The sequence below is a fragment of the Chlorocebus sabaeus genome, chromosome 25 (genome assembly GCF_047675955.1).
Source record: "Chlorocebus sabaeus isolate Y175 chromosome 25, mChlSab1.0.hap1, whole genome shotgun sequence".
Classification (NCBI taxonomy): Eukaryota; Metazoa; Chordata; class Mammalia; order Primates; family Cercopithecidae; genus Chlorocebus; species Chlorocebus sabaeus.
This window is the reverse complement of record NC_132928.1, coordinates 75741085-75758106: the sequence shown is the minus strand read 5'-3', so window position 1 is coordinate 75758106 and position 17022 is coordinate 75741085. Positions and strand designations below refer to the sequence as shown.

Genomic DNA, 17022 nt, shown 5'->3' with positions numbered 1-17022 from the left:
AGGTCAAAAGATATATATACTTAAAAATTTGATAGGTATTACAAAACTTCTCTAAAATTGTTGTCAATTCAAATTCCCAACCAGAGTCATGAAAATGCTGATTTTTTCCCATCAATTCACCAACTATGGGTTTTAACAAACATGAATACTTTGCAAACCTGACAGGTAAAAAGTGTTTTTTTCCATTGTTTTAATTTACATTTCTTTCACTTTGACAGAGGCTGAGCATCTTTTCAAATCTGCAAGCCTACTGAATTAATTTTACCATGAATTGTCTGGTCATGTGATTTACTTGTTTTTCTATTGGCTTATTTCTTCTTATTGATGTGATAAGGACTTGGTAGATTAAGGAAACTGGTCCTTTGTTATGGTGTTAAAAATATTTTTCCCATTTTACCATTTGCCTTTACAACTGTATTTATAGTTGCTCTTTTTTCAAATAATGTTTATGCTTTCATAGACCCTGGGTTTTATGTCATACTCAGACCCTTCTCCATATAAAAATGAGTATTACTATTATTTAAGGCATCAAATTCTGTCCTGTGATTATTCCTTCTTATTGCATTGAAATATGCTCAACTGAGAATTTATTTTTATTTATAAAGCAATGTTGGTATCCATTTTTATCATTTTCCCCCAAACAGCTTGTCCATGGTACTAATGTCATTTATTAAATTATTTTTCATTTCCTTACTTCAAAAGCTATCTTTATCATCTTTTAATTTCCATGAGTATTTGCATCTGTTTCTGAACCACTTTGTCCCACTGATTTGTCATTCTTTAGTATAAAATTATCTTAATTGTTAGTCTTTGTAATAATGGTCATTCTCTCTCATCAATCTTTTGGGCTATTTTTTCTAGAGTAATTTATGTATCATTATATCAGCCCCCAACACAAATGATGTAGGTATTTTCATGAGGAGCTTACTGAAGGATACATCTCTTTCCAGCTAGTGATATATATTTTGTCTCATGTTCCCCTTCCTGATCTAAGATCTCATGTATGATAACTAACTTCTCATTTGCCAATATTAGAGAGACAGGTTGTAGAACGGTGATATAAAGCAATATGAAAGCTTTAACAGCTGTTGATTTTTGAAAACCAAAACCAAAAAAGACATTTAAGCCAAGATACTCAATATAAAAGCAAAAACCATTAGTTCTATGAAGAGATACACTTTTGAAATTTAGTAATTTCAGTTAAAGTCAAGGTGACAAAAAACTAAGGCTTCCAAATGTTCTCTGGGAAATAATTTTACCTGCTGTCCTGGGATATGTGAACAACAGGCTTAAGCGATGACATTACTCCTTTGAGTTCTAACTACATTACTCAGCAATTCTAATTATTAGGCTGTGCAGCACATATGGAAAATTGACAGAAATGCTCCTTTATGTTCTGCTAAAATCGAAAACTGCTGACTCTTTAAAGAGCCGTGCAACTTTTTATTGTTTAGACTATTTTCTATTTTGCACTGTTAGAGAATAAATAGACAATTACTTAGATTGCAGAAGCGGGAAACCTTTTTGTTCATATGAGATCAAAGGTTATGAACTTACTGTTAGCATATCGTCACATTTCATATCTGGTGTATCACCGTCTTCACTTTTATTGTAGAATTTTCGGAAAAAATTGAATGCCACCACAGTGTACAGGTACACAACAACAGCTAATAAGCCAACGGTTAATACGAGCTGGAAAGCAATGTGACAAGGGACAGGTATTAGAAATGTAGGACATGCAATTGACACATGTGGGTGGGGAGTGCTCTAGTGAGAACTCAGCCGTGTTTACTAGAAGCTAATGGGATCCATAACTTATTCCTCACCTTTCTTACCCCCTCGTGCAGACATTTATTTTCATATTCTCTTTATCAAGTTGTCAGACTATATTTTATTTATTTATTTATTTATTTATTTATTTATTTATTTATTTTATTTATTTATTTAGAGATGGAGTCTCGCTCTGTCACCAGGCTGGAGTGCAGTGGCGCGATCTTGGCTCACTGCAAGCTCTGCCTCCCGAGTGGCTGGGATTACATGCATGCACCACCATGCCCGGCTAATTTTGTATTTTTAGTAGAAATGGGGTTTCTCCATGTTCGTCAGGCTGGTCTCGAACTCCTGACCTCAGATGATCTGCCCGTCTCGGCCTCTCAAAGTGCTGGGATTACAGGCGTGAGCCACTGTGCCCTTTCTTCGTTTTATGAGGGCTGTTTTCCATAATTTACATTCCTAATAAAACGCATTTTGTTTTTATGACTGTAAATTATTTTTAAATTTTCAATCATATCCTAAATAGAAATTGGTATTGCCCCTGAAATCTGGGGACACACAATTAGTAATAATGTATAATATAAATATTTTTTAAAACTGAGAAATCTTGCTTTGTAAACAATGACCAAAGTGAAAAACACCACAGCTAATGACCAACACTATTTTGAAGGCTATTTTTCTCAATCTATAATTAAATGTCTCTGTTTGAAAGGTCTTTCAGCTCTATGTAATCTGTTTTTAATTCCAAATTATACTTTAATTTTTAGATAGTTATAAGTATATGATAGAATTGTAGAGTAATTTTGATAGAATATGCATATGCTAAAAATGTGGCTTTTCACCAAGTTGGTGAAAATATATTTCTGGTTTCATCACAGAAATTCTACCACGCTAACATGCCTTATCTTTATGTGTACTTTCTCTGATTACAGCACAACTTTATGGTCTTGACTGTGACTGCCTATGCTGATTAAGTCTTTACAAAATCACTTTACAATTATCTGGAGAAAACATGTTAGCTTAACAGAGGGTTTCATTCATTTCTATAAATGAAGTACAAGGCCATTGTGAATTTCTGCATGTTTTACCTGTTAGGACTATTAAACTCTACATACATCTGCAAATGAACATCTGAGGCCAGGTGGGGTGGCTCATGCCTGTAATCCCAGCACTTTGGGAGGGTGAGGCGGGCAGATCACCTGAGGTTCGAGACCAGCCTGGGCAACATGGTGAAACCCCATCTCTACTAAAAATAGAAAAATTAGCCGGGCGTGGTGGCACGCACCTATAATCCCAGTTGTGCGGGCGGCTGAGACAAGAGAATCACTTGAACCTAGGAGGCGGAGGTTGCAGTGAGCCGAGATCATACCACTGCACTCCAGCCTGGGTGACAGAGCAAGACTCTGTCTTAAAAACAAACAAAAAAAGAAAATTTGATACCTCAAAAAGAAAGAAACCCCACAAAGTTCAGAAACTGAAAGTAGTGCCAGATCTTTTACATAGAAACACATATAGATTTGGCATCTCCAGTTCTTTACTACACATACTGGGAGCTCAAACACAACTTATGAACTGACTGGCAGATAAATTAGACTTTTTGTCACTAGACCCATGACTTGCTGTGCACACCATAGCCATGAGGAGAACCTAAAGTGACATATGTAAGAATAATGTGCTGAAATTTAGAAAACTAATGATAATGGGGACTTAACTGTGGACCCAGTTCAAAGCTTTTGGAGAGGCAATTATTTTAAAATGTGCTGGGCTACAAGACTCTGGAAAAGAAGGATTCTGTTAATCCAAATAACTAACACAGCATATGTTACCACCCAGTGGACACTTGAAAAATAGCAAATGAATTAATAAATGCATACTTCTGCAATATGCTTCATGATAATGGAAAGTTTTAACATTACAAGCAGGTTCCATTAGAACATAAGTGCATTTTCTGGACCTAGACCAGTTTTCTTCTGAGTCAGCATGACCTTGTCAAATATGAAACATTATCCTTTTTGCTCAATTTAAAAGTAAAGAGTATAAGATAAACAGTTTAAAAATATTACATTAAAATGCAGCATCTCATCTTTTACAGCTAACACAATAAGTGCATCAGGATTCTGTAACCTATTTTGGTTCCACGTAACAGCAAGTGGAGCAAACACTATACTAGAGACAAAATAGTAACTAAGTTCCTGAGTGCTTAATATGTGCCAGGGGCTGTGTTAAAGCATATACATTTGTTTTTATTTCATTTTCACAAAAATCTGGTAAGGTATGTACTTTTATTATTTTCAATTAATTTATCCAAGGTCAAGTCAAGGCTTAAGTATAGGCCTAGAAGACCCTCAAACCGCTAATCCCTGCAGTTTAGAAGAGGTACAGACCCTTCCTTCCAAAAATTCTTTAAAACTGTACATTGCCATTTGAGGGGTAGTTTTATTTTTCTTTGCTTTATTTGTTGCTTTTTTATTTTCTGCAATGGGGAAAAAAAGATGATAAACTGCTTACCTGTTTGCCATTGTGAGTTACTGAGGACAAGATGGTTCTTAATGTCTTGAATCCCATAGCAATGTCGAGAAGGTGAGCAGCAAAAAAAAAGTTGTTATAGTGTCCAAGAACAGACATAGTCATATACCAGGCTAGGTAGAGGAAGGACTATCAAGACAAAACGGGGGGGAAACATGTCAGAAAATAGAATGCATGACCATTGTTATGGGTTAAGCAAAACAAGCCGGGAACAGAAAGTTAAACTCTACATGTTCTCACTCACATGTGGGATCTTTAAAAGTTAATCTCATGGAAGTAAAAAGTAGGAGAGAGGAGACTAGAGATCGGGGAGAAAAAGGAGGTGTAGGAATAGGGAGAGATTTGTTAAAAGATACAAAGTTATAGCTAGATAGAAAAAATAATTTCTAGGGTTCTATACCACTGTAGGATGCCGGCAGGTCACAATAATATATAGTTTCAAACAGCTAGAAGGAGGATATTAAATGTTCCCAACACAAAGAAGTGATAAATGTTAAAGAAAATGCATATACTAATTGCCCTGATCTGATTACATTATATTTATCAAAATATCACTAGGTACCTCATGAATATGTACAATTATTTGTCAATTAAAAAATTAAAAAGCATCTCCAATTTCACTCTTTAATTACTCTATTTACCTCATCTTTGTACATTATACTTTTTTTTTTTTCTGAGACAGAGTCTCGCTCAGTCACCCAGGCTGGAGTGCAGTGGCCCGATCTCGGCTCATTGCAAGCTCTGTCTCCCGGGTTCCCGCCATTCTCCTGCCTCAGCCTCCCGAGTAGCTGGGACTACAGGCGCCCGTCACCATGCCCGGCTAATTTTTTGTATTTTTAGTAGAGACGGGGTTTCACTGTGTTAGCCAGGATGGTCTCGATCTCCTAACCTCAGGATCCGCCCACCTTGCCCCTCCCAAAGTCCTGGGATTACAGGCGTGAGTCACCATGCCTGGCCCCCTATACATTTTTATAATTCTAGTTAGCTGTATCAGCTTGTTCTTTGTGTATTTTATTTTTACTTAATTTGTTCTGAAAAGGTCAGTGTCATTCTCTTTTAAAACAGTTTTAAAGTGTTTTAAGAATTGTCATTGTTCTTATTTATCCTCCAACAGAGAAATATTTATTGACTTCCTATTCAGCAGCAGGCTTTCTCAACCCGGTGCTATTCATATTTTGGATCAGATAATGCTTTATTGCGGGTGCTGTTCTGTGCATGGTAGGATGGCAAGCAGCGTCCACTAGATGCCAATAGCACCGACCCCACCTCTCCCCTGAGTCATAACAACCAAAAATGTCTCCAGACATTGCCAAACATCATTAGGAGACAAAGCTGTTCCCCAGTAGAGAAGAACCCTTGCTCTACAGCCAACCAAAGAACCAGTCACTGTCTCTCCCTCCTTTTCTTCCCTTCTTTGCTTTTCATTTATTTGCTCACTAAATCAGTGTTTGCTGAGACCTACTAGTTATGAAATTACATGTTTTATTAACCAAGCATCTCACCTTACATGAGCCGCAGTAAGTCTAGGAGAAACCCAAATACCATATGACGTCACTGAAAGCTACAGTACACCTAATAATACAATTGGTTCTGTTGTAGAAGTCTCCTGGGTTATAATTAATGTGGATTATTCACATAGGCTGGAAAATGAATATACTTTTTGGGGAGGACTGGGACTAATGCTGAATAAAAATACGGTGGCTGTTCTTACTTATGGGACTACAGTCTCTGTTGCATAAGGGATGTTTTGCTGGTGGAGTCAGAAGCTACCCATTTGGGGAAGGGGTGGACACCTTCATTTTGACTGTAAGATATCTTAATCTTTCACAGAGAACAAAAAGAGAAGGCTGAGCTAGGAAAAGGATTTCAAGGACCATGTGGAACTGAAGCTAGAGGTCAAGTGGCAGAAAAGAAAATAGCATTTTAATAAAGCACACTGAGATAAGACCAAGCAGAGTTTGCTTGGGAAGGAAAATTTGGTTTGAGTGGTGGGTTCCTGTTTTGCAAGATCAAGCTGGAGAAGTGTGACAGTGTTGGAGAGGCTTGAGGGCAAGTTAAAGGACATTTGTGTACCCCACAGGAGCTTGAGTGCCACTGCAGTATCATGAGGAGGATAATGGTTTATGAAAAATGGCATTTTAGGAAAATTTCTGGAGCACCTACTAAGTGCTGCTCAATGTTCAATATAATTGCACACATGGTCTCTTTTTTATTTTAGCAAGATCTCTGATGAACAGGCATGTTTAGCCCCAATTTATATATGAGGAAGTGAGCTTGCTCCAGTTAAGCTGTCGCCTAAAACCATTGTAAGTGGCACAGCCATTAAATTAGAAGACTACTGGACAAGCCCCAGGATGAGGTTACCAGAGCCCAAAAGAGCAGCAAAAATGGTAAGGATAGAAGGGAGAATTACAGAGGACACAAACAGGACCAAGATTCAGCAAATAATCAAATGCATGCATTGGAGGGAGAAAGAAGAAGAGTCCATATGAATAATTTAAGCTTAGGTAGTAAGAAGAAGAAAAATACTAACAGAGAAAATTGTAGACTGAAGACTGGATTTGGAGGGGAGGAGCAAAGGAAAAGGAAGATGAAAATTTGCCATGGGACATTCAGATGGAGCTAATCTAATGAGCCATTGAGAAATGCAAACACTGAGGAAAAGGAAAATTTATGGGCATAAGATGAGTAAGGAACTAAATGACAAGCTGGGCCAAAGGTGCATGTGTGGTCTACATATGTGCTTGCTGCACAGTTAAATTTGAATGAGAGAGAAAGAATAAGTGATTTTTAGTTTAGGTATGTCCCATGAAGTAATTTGGGACATACCTATGCTAAATATTATTTTCTGCTTATCTAACATTTAAATGTAACTAGGCATTCTGAATTTCATTTGGTGACCCTGTCTATGTTTCAGAGAGACACAGTAATAGTGAAGGATGAATACATGTTGAGAGGTGATTGGCCAAACAGAAGCCATGAAACTGCAGGTGGATAAAAGCCTACTAAGGTAGCAGAAAACGGTCTGAGGAAAGACTCCGTCCTGGATCTATCCATGCTCAAGTTATCTAGAGGACAAAAAAAATACATAGCAAGATGAATATTATGGATAAGCTGCATCTGGGCAGAAGCTGCATCTGGGCAAAAGTGGGCTCTGCAAATATTGTGGCATGGAAGACTGAGCTTAGCAGGCAGAACTTCAGATGGACTGGCCACTTGAATGGAAAATGCCAATTACAGCCAAAGTTGAGGTTGCCCTCTTGTTATTCAGGGGAGTTGCTTCCATTTGGATGAGAAATTATTTGTAAGATAGTGTATTAATAGTTTATAGTTCCAAAAGATACTTGGAAGACATGATTTTGAACTCCTAGAGAATGCTCCTAAGACACCCAGAGTTCTGGGCCCATGGCTGGATGAGGGAAGGGGTAAGGATAGAGGCAGGAGAATGTGGGGGCTATCAAAGGCTTCTAAATAGGAGAATGGAACTAATGTTAACTATAAAAGTCAGTGCTAAAATTAAAGAGTGAAATCTTGAGACACCTGGTGGTTTTTAGTAATAGGTAATTTTTTTTTTCTATTTTATTTGGATATATATTAGGGCCCTATATTTAGTCTCCAAAGAATATTTGGTAAAAGGAGAATAAAATAAAAACTCCATAATTTAATGTGCTTAATTTGGGGAAAACCTAAATTTAGCACAATTAATGTTCTTTGAACATTATTTAGGAGTTTCTTTTTAATGTCTGTAAAACTGAAGTATGCCATTGCCCAATTAAAACCCTAATGAACATACTCACAAATCTGCATCTCAGTTTTTCTTTTGTGTAAATATATTCTCATTTTAATGTTTCGGCTATTGAAAGAAATGGAATGAGAGATGGGCTCGTTAATCATATCATTCTGTGGCTCTCTCTCCAGATCTGGTCTGTATGCAGTGAACTGGTGGTATTTGAAACATTTTCTAAATAACCATCCTTCCATCTACAGAACTCCCACAGACTTATCTAATCAGAGTGCATTTTCTTTTGTGATAATGAAGTAGGCTTACGTTGTCAGTGAAAACGACGCCTAGTTTCCACATCTGATACTTCACATCAATAGAGTTCAGTCTGCAATGACAAAAAAAAAGAAAGTGTAGTTATGCACATTAATCAAAGACTCATAGGCTTGCAAGAGCTGACGGCCTTCACATTCAATGGCACAAGACTTGGAAACCTTCTAAGGAAACTAGTTCTATCCCAGATGCCAAGGGAGGAGCTGAGAGCCAACTCTGACACTGTATTCTAGAGTTTCATGATGTGTTTTTAGAGGATCTTGGAAACCAAAACACCATCACCTTAGTCTTAGTTATTTAAAAATAGTCCTTTCTTTTTCACCTTTTCCTTTCCTACATTCACTATTAACTTTTTTCTTTTTTTTTTGAGACAGAGTTGCACTCAGACACCCAGACCAGAATGCAGTGGTGCAATCTTGGCTCACTGCAATCTCTGCCTCCCGGGTTCAAGCGATTCTCGTGCCTCAGCCTCCCGAGTAGCTGGGATTACAGGCATGCGCTACCACTCCTGGCTATTTTTTTTTTTTTTTTTTGTAGAGTTGGGGTTTCATCATGTTGGCCAGGCTGGTCTTGAACTCCTGATCTCAGGTGATCTGTCCGCTTTGGCCTCCCGAAGTGCTGGGATTACAGGCATGCACCATTGTGCCCAGCTACATATAACATTTATTCCTTAAAACTGTACTAAATTGGCCAACATATGTACACATCAAACATTTTCTCACTAACTTTTATATGCACTTGCAATGGCATGCCAACAGAGTAACTTTTGATTCAAATAATAAAAGCTAACATAAATATACACATTTATTTTACAACTATCTTATTTTATAAATGAAAGGGCTTTTAAATTATTTTTACTTCATTTCCAGAAAATTCACCTTCTCTGTTTCCTTTTCCATGCAAGCAGGAATTTAGCCCTTCCCCTCAGTTCTCATAGCATTTTGTAGACAATTCCTTTTATTATTATTTCCTACATTGTCTTACAGTTGTGGGTGCTGGTGTATGCATGTATGTGGATATATGCCTCTCTCACTAGTCTGTGAACTCTCCAGCTCCACGCACAATAGCTCACACACTGAATGTCTAAATACATATATGTTGAATGAATAAATTCTAAAGTAAATATTTGTGGTCTTTGTAGATTACAAACACATATATTAAAATATACGTGTTAATTTCCATTTTTCAGAACTTGCCACTGATTTACTGGCTAGAAATTATAACTTTGCCAACCTTTCCAATATTCCAGCTCTAAGTAATTGATATGAAATAATGCATTATAACATAATGGCAATATTATTTTCTAAAGTGTTTCTCTAGACAATGTTTTAGTCTTTATTGCCTTCTTTAATCATTTCTTTTAATTAGGCTAATCTTAAATTATAAATGCTAAGATAAGTAGGTGACTTTTTATCAAAGGTGACTTTTTAGGAGATTTTTTTTCATTAAGGGTTAAGGCCCAGTTAACTTAGTACAGGATTTAAAAAAAATTTTTATCCTTAAATAAAGTTATCTATGAACTAGAATTAATTTTATCACAGGAGCCTTTAAAAAAAGTTCCACAAATATTTACAACAGGTTTCAATATAAGAATGTTTTTTCTTAAATTAAAAAAGGAAGACTTGGGAGAAAAAAATGGAGTAATTTGCATGAGAGCATAATTATTTTACATTAAAGCAATCTAAAAATAACGGTTTATATCAGGATATATGAATTTCCTATGGTGGTTTCTTATTTTATTTTAAAAATTATTCTTCAGAGTTATTTTCCATCTCTAGCATACTTTAGTGTGACAGTATACCATCAATATCACACAGCAGCACACCCCACTCATTTCTCACCCGTAAGTGGTAGCCATGCTGTTTGGGTGAGGCTGACCCCACCCCTGGGGCAGGGCCATGGCTGAGCTAAGCCAATCAGAACACGGTCTTCCTGGTCGCGGGGGCGGGAGGATGCCAAAGCTCCAGTCAAGGGTAAACTATAACCAGGAAGCTTAGTTTTGCTAGATGTTTTGAAACATGATCTCCTTTCCTCCCCAATGAGGACACAAATGCAGACTTTCTGACTGCTTGCAGCTATTCCACCCCCAGAAATGGAGCTGGCCACTTATTTAAAGGTGCACATACCAAGCCTTATGTGTTTGAGAAATAAATATATAAATCATCCTTGTATTTCAATGTTCACATTAAGATAGGGTTCATATATAAATCGGATCTTTTAAAACCTGACCTTCCTAAATGCTTTAAAGAGACGTTATATGTAAATCTTTTTCCTAGTTGTACATTATTTACCAGAACTTTATTCTTCTAATTTTATTCTCCATATGTAAAGGCATTAAATGCTATATGAACTTCTTGGTACTTTGCTAGGGGTCAAACTTACTTACAAACATTCACTATGTATAATGGTAGAAAACTATGCCAATTTAAAACTATTTCTTCATAGCAGAAAAGCAGCCTAAACTTCCCTTCTATTTTTTCAGACTTTTTTTCTAGAGTCACAAATGTGACCATAGAAAATGCATAAATCAGTAAAACTACTTAATTCGGTATTGCTTATTAAGGATCTGAAAATGTCTGTGGGATGCTCAGCCTCACTCACACCCTAGTTCTTGTTTCATATGATATATATTTTTTATACTTTTCTAACATAAGGGACACAGGTCCTAAGGATTGCTCATCTGTGTTTGATTTCACATGCAGTGGCACAACCTTTAAATATACATTTGTTTTCCTAGAGTACTCAAGTAATATTTTGGACCTTAATTCACATTTGCTGATCTAAGTTCTTTTCAACAATAAGTTCAAAAACAAGTTCACCTTAACTTTAAAGACCCAAGTAGCGCTAATAAGTTTTCAGATAGATAAAAACAATATGACTAATGAGATAGGCCAACCAAACTATCTTTTTAATGCTAGGTAACAGATTTTCTAAGAAAATAATACTGCTTCACAGAACCATAAATACGTTTTCAAAGTAACCATCACATCCCCAATCATGTTAAGACAAAGTATTGTTTCTTCCAGAATCATTAAGTGACTACAACAAGCAATTACATTTTTAAAAGCATGTTTTACTTTTATTCCAGAGATTCAGTTGATCAAATTTGCTAGATGGATGTATGTATATATCTCTACACTCACAATATATATGTGTGTGTGTGTGTGTGCGTGTGTGTGTGACATTTAAACTCAGGGACATTCAACTCAACTGGTTTAAAAACATTATTCCATGAAAGCAGTATATAAAGAGTGTTTCAATTTGAAGTAAACTTTACAAGTAATAGTATCACAGGATATTATTTCTGACATACTAAGCCTTTGCTATTCAAAAAAATACAATAATTATAATAAAGTAATATGAGTTCCTCTGAACATTGTAAATAAAAGGGCTACATAATTTTCTTACGTTTTGGAAAAGGGAACTAATATTTTTTCAAACAGGAATTACCAGAAATCAGCCATATATTGAGTTTTTGTGTGTGTTTTACTTAGATTTAAGGATCATTTAAAGACAGAGAAGGCCAATTAAGTCAAAAACATGAATAGTCTTTCTTTTCTCTTGTAAATATTAAAAGGTACCTCCAAAAGTAATAGAAAAAAATCCAATGATTCCAGAGTTCCAAATACCAAGAAGTGTAAAAGTAGACTTTATATACATTCTGTCTTCCTCATCTGTCTATTCTTCTGACATTAAAGGAAAGGAAATCAATGCACAAGTTTAGAAATGTATTAATGTTTTCCCTTTTCAATCTAAGTCTGTAGGATAGAGCCGAAGTAACACTTACACAGCTGATAAGGAGCTGTCTTTCTTTGGCTTCTTCTTTTCTCTGGCATCACTGAAGTCCAGAGCTGCCTTGTCCATGCCAAGTAATTCACTAATTCTGTCTCGACCGTAGAACTCTCCGTACTTATCCATTACCTTGGGGTATGAGAAAAAGCATTTTATTGGCTTCAACCATTAAATAATATCTATATGTGTGTATAAAACATCTAATCATTTTTATACTTACTGTATATTAGCCCTAACAGTCACCTAAAATCTAGTTTATGGCTCATCTGTGATCACATGCTTAAGGTCTAAACAAATTCACTGCATTTTACGTAATACCTGTCTGAGGAATAAGATTTCTCTCTCATTCAAGAGAGGGAGACATACCAAGGAAGATGATGAGCTGAAATAAAAGCATAAGAAATGGAGGGAAATGGAACGAGAGTGACCTTTACTAAATTAATACTTTGTGTCAGAAATTATGCTTCATTCCATGTGACTGTCACAATATGTAGGTTTCATGTTATTGATAGTCTGTAGATAAAGAAACTGTACCTTAGAAAACTTTGTGTAATGTGCCTAAGGTTGCTAAACTCAGCAAGAGATGGGGTCCAGAAAGCAACCAGGCCATGCCTGACTCCCCAGCCAATGATCCTCTGCATAGACCTCTGCATGCTAACAGGGGGCACATCACGGGGTGGCATTCTTCCATGCTCTCAATTTCAACCCTTCAACTCTCTGACCACAATGCCCATCTTTCCACCCCACTCCCCTGAGTATCCTGACTCCAGCAATTCTTCAGTAACACCAGGACCTGCAACCTTGTCACCATCCTCAGCTTGCCACCACGCCCGGCCATTATGTGCTATTCTGGAAATTCGTATTTGGCCGGATGTGGTGGCTCATGCCTGTAATCCCAGCACTTTGGTAGATCAAGGCGGGTGGATCACCTGAGGTCAGGAGTCGGAGCCTGGCCAACATGGCAAAACCTCGTCTCGACTAAAAATACAAAAATTAGCCAGGCGTGGTGGCGGGCGCCTGTAATCCCAGCCACTCAGGAGACTGAGGCAGGAGAATCGCTTGAACCCAGGAGGCGGAGGTTACACGGTTGCAATGAGCCAAGGTCGTGCCACTGCACTCCAGCCTGGGTGACAGACCGAGACTCCGCCTCAAAAAAAAAAAAAAAAAAAGAGAGACATTAATAGGCAGATAAATTATACCTCGATATCTTATTCTACAGCTGAATCACATCAAATTAAAATCCGAACTGTGCTTTAAGAAAAATATAGAGGATTCCAAGTAGTATTACCTTTCTTTTAACAAATTTGTCCCAGTAGTTGTTGGGAAATGACCTAAAATATAGAAAAGCATAGAAGTAAATAGTATTATTTTTAATGACAAATAATAACATATCATTTGGGATATATGGCATACTTAAAATAATATGTAAACATATATCCTGCCATCCATGTAAACTTACAATGAATTTGGTTAACATCACATAATTTCCTGCCTCATAGGTATTTGAATATTATTTTAAATATTAACATGTAAATATATACAAAAGTGTATAAGCTGATACTTTAATGGAGAAGAATATGAGAATATTTATTAGGTAGTATTGCTACTTATTTGTTTTTATCATATCAATACATAGACCTGTTTATCAATTGCCTTTAAAAATTAAAGTATCTAGAAACCTGTCATTGTTATTCCTATGAAGAAAAAAAATCTTCTTCCTACCAGTTATCCTCAAAGAAACTTCCAGCTTAGCACCAAAGCACAACTCTAGCACCTTAACTAATACATAAAGAGTTTACCTAAAGGGAATGACTTGTTTAGACTTAGTATTAATGGTAGAATTGCTAAACAAAGCATTTAGCATTTAGAATAAACATGTATCATGTATAAATAAATCATCTCCATTTGACAACTCAGAACCCATTAGCAAATAACTTTTTAATAAGCAAAACTAATCACAATTTTAAAAAGATTTCACTCTTGAATAGTAAACATAAACTATTACAACTATTGCGGTACTAATTCTTTTTACAGTGAAAAATTATACTTTTGTGATGGATTTATATTCAGAACAGCAGCTGGTAGTTTGGATCTTGATCTCACAGGGCTAAACAATTATTGGATAGAAAAAGCTTTTGTTTTTCTGTCTTACATTTTACACCATGTCCTAACATTTAGTTACTTTCATGCTAGGCCGCTTGATGGTACTGAAAGTTGATAACTCAGATATATTCAAGGTGTAAAATTCAATATGTTTTCCTTTAATGCTACAACTTTTTCCTTAATGAATAATTTTTGCTTCCTCTGCTTTTGGATGAGATAACCCTGCCTGCAGGTCATGTACTTTCTGTTACACACATCCCTGAACGCTGAGTAATGGATGTGAAGTTCCATCAGTGCTGTGGAAATGAACTCTAAGCCATTTTTGATTAAGGAATTCAGAACTCAGAGGGCAAAAATTGAGGACATCCATTAAAGAGGCTGACGGCACTGAGTCTTTAGATTTTTCTTGACTGAATATATAACTATTATTCACCTCTGCTAAACTTTTGACAAATCTGCAGGAATTCCAACCAAGTATTTTCATGTCTAGAAATTTGTGAGTACAGAAATGTCTCATATAATTCTTTACTCACTGTGTGTTGATTACGAGTCTATCCCACTGGCCTTTAATATCATCTTCTGAAGGCTGTTCTGTAATATAAAGCCCATCAAATTCCAATTTCCGTGCTACTTCCTTTTCTCGCTTAAAAATAACCAATGGGACCTACACAGGAAAAATAAATATGTTAAAATTAGTTTAGATTTACTGGCATCTCTTGTGGTCACTATCTTTACAAAACAGCTTTTGGAAAGAAATATTTCCTGTGTACTTCCAGGAAGGTAACAATGGAATGAAAATGAATCGGCTATATTCAAGCAGGAAGAAGCATCTAGAAGGTTTTGGAAAAACAGAAGATAGAATAGATATTACATATATGCATGTTTTTAAACACATAGGGGCTTATAGATAATTACACTAATTAAATCATTTTTAAACTTCAAAGACGAAAAGATGATTAGGCAAAATCATTTTCTTTTTACATATATCTCTCAACATGAATGAATGAAATAAAATTTAGCAATTGCAGCAGTGTTCCCAAATGCATGCTACTAAAGTGCAGTTTCATTTGAGCAACCTCTTTAATAATTTCATGCTCAGGACCACCACATACTAATTTGAGATACATTTGAATTTCAACATCAGCAAAAATCTTTGTCAAAATATCTCCAGAACATAATGATCCTCTTTTTATATGGACAGACTTTACACAAGGCACAGACAGCACACAGACACAGATATTTTGGAAATAGCCAAGAATATGCACTCCCATAAAACAGAATAAACGGGAGGAAAGGAGTTCCTGAAGAACACTTTACATTCTAGTCTTTTGCTGAGCCCTGGTTTTTTCAAATGTCTTCTGCAAGATTTACAACCAGAGGCAGAGGGTGGTGAAAGTGAAATAAAGGCATCACAGTGAAAAGGCGCCTTGCTAGGAAAAGATAAAGAGGTTTGCACAGGTAATGGGCAGCCTTGAGCACTCAGAGAGATTATCTTGGGTTCTATTCACCAAATTATATTGTTCCCTTGGCAGGCCTCTAGGGATAAAGCTGCATTATTTTCTGGGTGAAGTGCGACAAATCATGAGGCATTTCTGCCAAGAATAGCAATAGATACTTCCCTAATAACAAAACAATAAAATGACTCCTAGGATCGATACAATGTATTTCTGTAAGTCTTAATATACTGGAGTATCACTGCATTACCAGGAGACATAGTGGGTGGGTGAGCTCTTACTTCTGTAGGGCCGTTATAGGCGAAATTCTCTATGTGAATAATTATCAGTACATGAAAGAAAGCTACTTTAAGACAGCTGATGACCATAGCCCCTTCCCAGGGCAGACTAGTCAATGCAGACATAAAATGGCCAGGCTCCAATGCCTCAGGCCAGGACAGCCCTGAAGGGGCATCCCAGCTTGGGAGACTGCACCTGCTGTGTCTACAGTAGCCCAACTTTCCCCTCTGTCCCATCCTGCTTCCTCCATTTGCCCCAAGCACGTTGATTCATGGAGCATTCCGTCAGAAACTTTGTACACAACATTTCCAGTTCAGAATCTGCTTCTCCAGAGGTCCAGCCTGCAACACACACACACACACACACACACACACACACACACACACACACACACACACACACACACAGAGGTACCTTGGTGCCTTACTATCTTACTTTCAAGCAGTAGTATCCAATGATGCAGAAGAAGGAAATGACCGTGTGGAGAATAGCTAAGATACGCAACGTGGGCTCCATGTAGCCGCTGCTCTCCTCCAGTACATAGTGAACTGCGATGATTCTATGGGAGCTGCTGTCCAGGCTGGTCACTTTGGCATTTTCACTTGAACCTCTAGTGGGGAGCTCCTTTCCTTCAACCACAGAAGAAGTGGAGACCTGATTCAAAGCATTTAAAGTAGAGTCAATTTGCTGCATCTAGGATATCATTGCAAGCAAAAGACAAAAGAAATATAGCCTTTTTAGCAAATAGTTGAATGTGAAGTTACTGCATAATGAAAGGACTAATAGCAAAGGCTAAAAACAATAGCTTTTCAAAAACCAAAGGCAAGTAGTGAACATACTTTTAAAATTCATTCTTATTCAACCAAAAGTTCTGAGGATTCCAGTGCATGCAAGAAAAAAATTAGATGGCTAAGCTCTCTTCTTAATTATAAAAGAATGTAATATAATACAGGTATGCCACACCCAGACATAATCACAAGTAAGATATTCAGCTAAATTAGGCTGGGAATACTGTGGGTAAGCCCTCTGCTAAATCAAATG

The 17022-nt window shown here is 36.8% G+C and overlaps 1 protein-coding gene across 6 annotated transcripts in view; it reads right to left on the bottom strand.

The window, feature by feature from the left end:
* The window catches only part of RYR2 (ryanodine receptor 2), a 783951-nt gene that overhangs the window by 23285 nt on the left and 743644 nt on the right, over positions 1-17022 (bottom strand). For all 6 annotated transcript variants that reach the window (XM_073011864.1, XM_073011860.1, XM_073011862.1 and 3 more), the window contains 7 exons: positions 16417-16635; positions 14782-14912; positions 13434-13476; positions 12141-12274; positions 8348-8408; positions 4282-4428; positions 1558-1692 (listed from right to left, as the gene is read on the bottom strand). In XM_073011864.1, coding sequence (XP_072867965.1) covers positions 1558-1692; positions 4282-4428; positions 8348-8408; positions 12141-12274; positions 13434-13476; positions 14782-14912; positions 16417-16635 — 870 coding nt within the window. The remainder of the gene's footprint in view (positions 1-1557; positions 1693-4281; positions 4429-8347; positions 8409-12140; positions 12275-13433; positions 13477-14781; positions 14913-16416; positions 16636-17022) is intronic.